At 37.0% G+C, this 7,387-nt stretch overlaps 1 protein-coding gene across 1 annotated transcript; it reads right to left on the reverse strand.

The window, feature by feature from the left end:
- Positions 1–1,642: 1,642 nt before the first annotated feature.
- Positions 1,643–7,176, reverse strand: LOC139729894 (SOSS complex subunit C-like). The gene is made up of 5 exons (XM_071640816.1): positions 7,038–7,176; positions 5,175–5,262; positions 4,057–4,093; positions 3,431–3,484; positions 1,643–2,145 (listed from the first exon to the last, which is right to left on the reverse strand). The coding sequence occupies exons 1-5, from the start codon at positions 7,066–7,068 to the stop codon at positions 2,044–2,046; spliced, it is 312 nt and encodes a 103-aa protein (XP_071496917.1). The 5' UTR covers positions 7,069–7,176; the 3' UTR covers positions 1,643–2,043.
- Positions 7,177–7,387: the final 211 nt, after the last annotated feature.

Here is a 7,387-nt window from a genome sequence, read left to right on the forward strand (position 1 = left end):
AAGTGAAGAGTGTGGACAAGGTTTTTCAGAAATGAAACTAGATATATCGCTACGGCTACTGATATGCCTCCGCCATAATGCATGGTTCTCCTAATAGGTCTATAGTACAATGTCTTGACAATGTGTGATGACAGTTTCACACAATTGGCAAAATATTAAAATGACAGGTTTGACACAAATGTGCTGAATGTTCACTTTTTCTAGAACTAGGTTCAATTGGATGAATGATTAAAATGTCAGAGTGCAGGTATTCGGGGAACTGATGATTTTTACTTGACTTTTGACCCTTTTATAAGTCTATGCATTGAGTAATTTTCAAGGTATTGAGAAAAAGCATAATTTCAGTATCAAATGGGAAAATAGCATTATCTAAACCTGGCCTTTGACCTTTGACCTCACAGTTCCAAAGAGAATCACTGTTAGGTTGAACATGCATAAATATGTAAGTTTCATGACGATACCTTGAGTTACTTTCGAGATATGGTGGAAAAAGTGCAATTTAGCACTTTCACTTGACCTTTTACCTTTTGACCTTTGACCTTTTGGCAAGAAACTTCCCCAAAAATATATATTGGGTAATACATGCCATACATCAAGTTTGAAAAAAAAACCCTTCAGGCATATTGCATTTTAAGGAAAGTAGTGATATTTTGAGGAGTTGACCTTGACCTTTGACCCCCTGACCTTTGACCCATGACCCCAACTTCCCTAGATAATCACTGCCCATCGGTACAAGCATATATACTAAGTTCCATGAAGATACCTTGAACCATTTGCGAGATATGGAGAAAAACATGAAATTTCAATTTTTTTTTCACAAAATAACCAGTGACCTTTGACCTTTGACCCTGTGACCTTAAAATCCACACAAAGTATCATCCCCCAAGGATATACCCTCATACCAAGTTTGATGTAAAACCACCACACGGTTCTTGAGATATCGACAAAAACAAAACGGGACGGACGGACGTACGGACGGACGTACGGACGGACGTACGGACGTACGGACGTACGGACGTACGGACGGACGGACGGACGGACGACCCGAAAACATAATGCCTCCGGCCACTTCGTTGCGGAGGCATAAAAAGGATTCTAAAGACACACCTAATAACACTATTCTACCAAAAATGTTCGAGATAATCTGCTAAAAAACACACTTTCCTGCCCGTTTAATGATACCAAATTTTAGCATAATGTGAAAGAAGACCCGCTCTTTCAGAAAATATGAAAAAGTCTAATTCGGCTAGGTTGACCCATTTCACTTATTTTCAGTCCTCACGCAAAATCAGTGTGTGCGACTTTATGTTCGTTTTGAGGTGCACGGTCACATATCTAACTGGGCTTGGAAAAAATTTGTCTGAGCTAAAGTGGGCCCTGGGTTAAAAATGGCTGAGAAGCATTGTCTTAACCTTTAAGGTGTACATGATGCTATGCAAATGATACTCACAGACACAAACAAGCGCACACACTCACACACACACACACACACACACACACACACTATTTAACCACACGCGAAATTCCCAATTCACGAAAATTTAGACTCGAAAAATATATGTCGTACATGTTCTCTCTGTCTCTCTCTTTGCACTCTGGTCGTTTCTCTTTTCTTGTACATGCATTAGACAACATATAACTAACCAATGGGGTTTAGTTCATCTATGAGCATTTAGAATCGTGTGTCCATATGGAACACACGCATCATGCAATTTTCAAGTGTGCTAGTGTTTTTTGGTTTTTTTTCTCTCTCTCTCCCTTGTTCAATACAGCGTACAGTAGTTGAACATCTCTTTTTACAAATAGATATGAAATGAGGAAGGCAACATAGAGGGGGCTATCACTTCACCCATGCCCTGCTCTTGTGTAGAGGATGCTGTGATGGAGAAGATGTGGATTTCCCTCAGCCTCCTGAGCACTATAGTTACTTTACAACTCTTTTCCTCTCTCGGCCAGTTGCCACGGAAAGTTTGATAAGTGGACAAAGATGAAAGATGGCAGTCTTCAACACATCAATTGACATTGTGATGCTCCGTGATGGCGCTATTCTGGAGGGGCCGGCAGTCGAGGGATCACGGGGAGAATCAGGTTGCCAAACGAAGAGTCTTGGGTGATGAAGTATGCAGAGGAGTTTTCATGTGCATGCTGTAGGAGAAGAGAAAGAGAAAAAAAAATCCAGAAATATCAAGAACTTTCTTTCTTAACGAGGACATCACACTTATGTAAGCCTGATAGTGTTCTTCACACGATCAACACTGATTAATCTGGCTTACAGCATCACCATTATTACAAATTCATCACAGAGTCCATTAACAGACACTGATGCTTATAGCACAAATCTATTGATTATCTGGATGAATAGCTGAGAGTTATGAATAATTTATTGAGTTTGAAGCTGAAGATGCATTATATAATTCTCACCCTCTCTCTAAAAAACAAAAACAAAATATGAATACTTACCTTCTTGTACTTTTTAAAGTATGTGCAGCCTTGAAACATGTAAGGCCATCAATGATTGCATGGATTTCTGTCACACCCTTTCATGATATGAAAAGCTTCCAAGCATGGTTTGATATTCAAACACGACACTTTTAAGTACCTTGCAGATTTGCATTTTTGAACTGCGAGGTGTCTCTTCAAAATTTTCCAGCTCAAAAGAGGAATAAAAAAGAACGAATAGACATTTCGTTTCACACTTTATGTTAGATTTTGCATATCCCCCATATATGATTAGACACATGTAAATTAAAACAATGGCAATTGGGTGATGTTGTCAGAATATAATTCACACCTATCCGCCAGTTCACAGTTGCAACCTGAGCATGTGCGGATACACAGGTCATTGCAGACCTTCTCTTGGAATCGACATGTAACTGAGGTATTTGAAAAACTGGATAGGTCCTGAAATGGCTGAGATATTCAAAGCCAAAGAGGTCCTAATAAAAGGAGGGACCTGCCTAACTTTTATCAGTACCACTTTGTTCTACTTTGTTTTTGGATATCTCAGCCATTTCAAAACCAGATTTCACCAAATAAACTGTGAATTCCCTTTTAGAATTTTGTGTGCTCTTTAAATATTTCATGAGTGGTTTTTAAGTATCTTGCAAAAAGTTAATATCTGAATCCCTAAACTCAACCAAAACTATACCATCTCCATTAACTCTTTATTACGATTTTATATGTCATTGCTCATTTTATGTCGTAGGTTTAGATATCTCTTTTATTTTGGTCCTATTTTGTTCATTTGCATTGATAGGTGATTTTTTGTTTGCCGAGTCATCATAATATGTACAATATATGAGGGACATACCGGTACCTAGCAGAAACTTAGACTCATGAAAGACTGACAAAATGCAAGTCACTTTCCAACATGCCAGTACTATAAGAATGGTCTAGAAAGTCATTATACTACCCATATTTTGGGTTTTACCTGCAGAGCCTGTTGTTGCTTCAACGCAGAAGAGTGGGCCTCCTCTCTAGTCATCTATGTGTACAAGAAATGGGATGTATAAAGTAGGAAAGGATTAACATAATATGAAATTTAAAAATGAATTACATATTGATAGAGTTCTTACTTCGAGTAGAAGTTGGATACAAATATTTCAGATCCAACATACTGTCAATTATTGATCAGAAGGGGAAGGATTAGAGTCAAGATTGAAGGCTAGACAAATTTTCACAGGCCTACAGGGCTCGACATTAGCAGTGGTCCCGTTGCCAGGGGCCATTAAAAATTGGTGTTGGGTCACCAAATTTATCTTTTGATGGCCCGATTGGGCAACCAAGATTGAAAGTAGGTTGTTACTTTTGCTTTTATTTCTGGCCACTACATATCTTTTTCAGACCGTCAAAATTTCAGATTGAAAGATTTTAGTGGCTCAAACGGGCCACAAGACAAAAAAGTTAGCGTCGAGCCCTGATGTGTATATAAATATATAAACATATAAATATATAACTACATGAATATATAAATATACAATTTTGTATGTAAGTAGACATTGCATATTAAACCTCTCTTTTACATACAGTTGTCTTGAATACAAGATTAATACTCACCCTCATGGCGCTATCCTTCATAGGAAGAGATGATGAGCTATTCAGAAAGGTAAAAGAAAAAAAGGCTTTGAGTGAAAGTGAGTTGATAATCAGTCATGTGTAGCAGAAATTAAATCTGAAGTTCAAACAATGAGACAAACAGCAAATCAATTTCAGAAATCTGCAATGTAAGAATGAATACATCACTGCATTTCTAATGGCTGATGCTTTTTTTTTTTAAATACATGGAGAAACAAGATAATACAGTACACATTTACTTGGGAGGACATATCAGATGTTGGCAATGAAAGCTGTACAAGTACAACACTTAAATGTAATAAAGACCTACATTACTAATATTTGATTATAACAGCCAATTCAAACAGATTTAAATCTAAATGATACCATAGGATTTGCCAAAGCATTTGCAATACATATTCATGCTGACTGGATAAAAACACCTCTGGATTCTTTTATTCATTTATTCATTTATTCATTCAGGCTGTGTATCTGTGGATGAATTGTAAATTTGGTATCAATAATATGTCCTCATGAGAGTAATATACAGATCATATTTATTTTAAACTATCTGAAAGGCATGACTAGTTTTTGCATAATTTCTCATCATTTAGCATTCATCCATTTCTGTCCAAAACTAACAGGGTGGCTGGATTTACATCTCTACTCTAACGGTACCAGCTCTCATACCTCCTTGCCATCTCACCAGCTTTAGGGCCTCATCCTTCCTCAAGCCAACTTTTCCAAGCTCCTCCTCCACCTTGTCTCTCCCACATTTTCTTTGATCATCCTCGCTTTTGCAGCTCATTCACTTTAAAATTAAATTCACTTTAACCCGTTCCATACTGAATTCTGAAATCTCCATAGACTTAATACACAAGCCACCAGATTTTTTTAAAATCCTAACATTGTTGCATAACTTTTAAGAGTTATAAGAATTATAAAACCAGGCATTGTTTGGCACCAAAACATTTACATGAAATTTGAGTACAAATTGAAAGACAACACATAATAGAATATGAAATTAGGCCCCCCCACCCCCCCCCCCCTCATTAAAAAAAATGCCAACTAGATAGATTTGCAACAACTACTTCACTCGCTGTCATTATTGTACTGCCCACCTTCCTGGTCCAGTCGACTGCATTCTCATTCTCTTTTTCTTCTCCTGCAGGTCTTCTAAAATGGCCATCCTGTTGTGGTTCTGCTGCACTGTATATTAGAGACAAACAAACAAACAAATGCTATAAGTTACAACAAACTTTTTTTTTTCTACAGTGGTCATTGTTCCTTGTTTATATCACTACTTTGGCTTCACCTTAAAAGCTTTAAGTAGAAGATAACCAACAAATGAATCTTACATACATTAAAAATGAATCTATAGTACATCAAACGCACACTGAATTTGCTTTTCTTTTTTACCACTGAGAAAAACTGCAGCATCTTGTGGAGGAACCGTCATGAAGATGCGCAATATCATGCTACTCCAATAAATGTGGCAAGTTCCTAAAAGGATGAGGCTCTAGAAGTTTTCCAACTGATACAAACATGGATTCAACAACTTCAGCAAGAAAACTACACTTAAATTTAGATTTAAGTCTTTAGAACTGCCCAAATTTTTGCCAATCCCTGTCATGTTCCCTGTTCATTTCAGTTTGCATCAATTTGAAGCATGATTACTATCCCATCATATTGACCACATGTAGAACATCTAGCATGATTTGTGTTTTCAAGTTTTCTGATACTACCCGTACTTGCCTGAGGCTGCAGGTACAGGTCATAACTAGTTAATGACCTCCAAAACAAAACAAAACCATAGCACAGATTACATTTTTAGCATGATGAAGCAACAATCATTGCACAAGAAATCTAATGTCATTTGAGTCTAGACAGTCTAAAGACACTCCAGGAACCCTCCCGCCGAAAGCCAATTTTCGCAAATTCTCCCATTCTCCCGCTTGAAACTATCTTTCTCCCATCCAAACACCTTACAAAACATGGAATTAGATTTTCATATCCCTATATCCAAGGGGATCCCAATTAGGTCGAGCGAAATAAGAACCTCTTTTTTGGACGAGCGTCAAAGCTGCGATTGAAGAGCAAGTTAGGTGCTCTACCTACTGCCCCCCCCCCCCACCTACGTACACATACATAGATCATAAAACGCATGCACAGAGTGTACACACGGGATCGATATGGCGCTTCTGTGCACTTTTATAATCTTTGGTGCGTACGTGGCATGTAGTGTGCGCATCACGCACATCAAGTTGGAGTCTCCCGTTTGCTAGGTGTTTCAGACGGGAGAATCTCCTGATTAGAAGGTGCTTGGGGTTGGAGTCTCTGAGTCTACAACTTCAGGTAAAGTGAATGCATTGACAAAGCTTGCACATGTCATTGAGGCCAGCATGCATGAGGCTGGCCTTCTTTGTAAATAAAATGCAAGGTTATAAAACAAAGAAACAATACCAAAACAAGGAACATTATTTTATGTTAGATTATACATGTATCTCAAATAACTTCCAATTAAGAAAATGAAGAGCAAGTCAAAATTTCATTGTCTTACATAATCTGAGATTCTCATAAAGAATATATCAATCCTAATGAAATTCTTCATTAGGATGATCAGCTTATTAGAGCGTATGAACATAGTCATTTGCTGATAATGTAAATTTAGATGATAAATAATAGATCTAAATTACTAGTTGGTAGGCTAGTTAGTGTCTGTATATTGTATATTACAATGCTTTATGTTAACTCTGATGTATGCTTGACTTTTGGATCTAAATAAATTGAACTGAATTGAAATAAGGATTGCACCAAACTTAAAATTACTATGATCATGTATCATTCTCTGAAAGGATCACTCTCTCAATTGTCTATTGACATACACACTAACACAAAACTGAGCATATGGGACTGCCCATCTACGTCATATAATGTGGAACAACTAAATACCGGTAAATTACATGCAACAAAGGAAATTCTACCTTGCGTAGAGCTTGAACCTGGAGCAGACATGATTATGTTATGAATTTGTACGGAAAATTATTAATGCAAGCTCCTTTTCAGAACGAAAAAACATAGCACAAGGTCAAAATGGAGTTCCAGTAGGTGTGAACAAAGCAGACGACAACGTTATTATTTATCTGTTATGAATTTAGAGATATAACTCATCAATGATGAAATAAAAAAACATAAAATATTCTAAATTTAATTTTTGATGTCAATAAAATATTATCATCTTCCTTAAACATGTTCATGAAGGATAAGATTTAATATTTGTTTCTAAGATCTGCAATTTATGGAGTTTTATCTATGATTGGTCACGTCAACTTTC

The sequence above is a fragment of the Diadema antillarum genome, unplaced genomic scaffold (genome assembly GCF_040938485.1).
Source record: "Diadema antillarum isolate AM-2024a unplaced genomic scaffold, OU_Dant_1.0 seq00000269_RagTag, whole genome shotgun sequence".
Classification (NCBI taxonomy): Eukaryota; Metazoa; Echinodermata; class Echinoidea; order Diadematoida; family Diadematidae; genus Diadema; species Diadema antillarum.

Coding starts and splice junctions, on each gene's coding strand:
- LOC139729894 (XM_071640816.1), bottom strand. CDS start 7,068: ATGTCTGCTCCAGGTTCAAGCTCTACGCAAG. Junction 3,485..4,056: donor TGAAGGATAGCGCCATGAGG/GTGAGTATTAAT, acceptor TTGTACACATAG/ATGACTAGAGAGGAGGCCCA. Junction 2,146..3,430: donor AGCAACAACAGGCTCTGCAG/GTAAAACCCAAA, acceptor CTTCTCCTACAG/CATGCACATGAAAACTCCTC.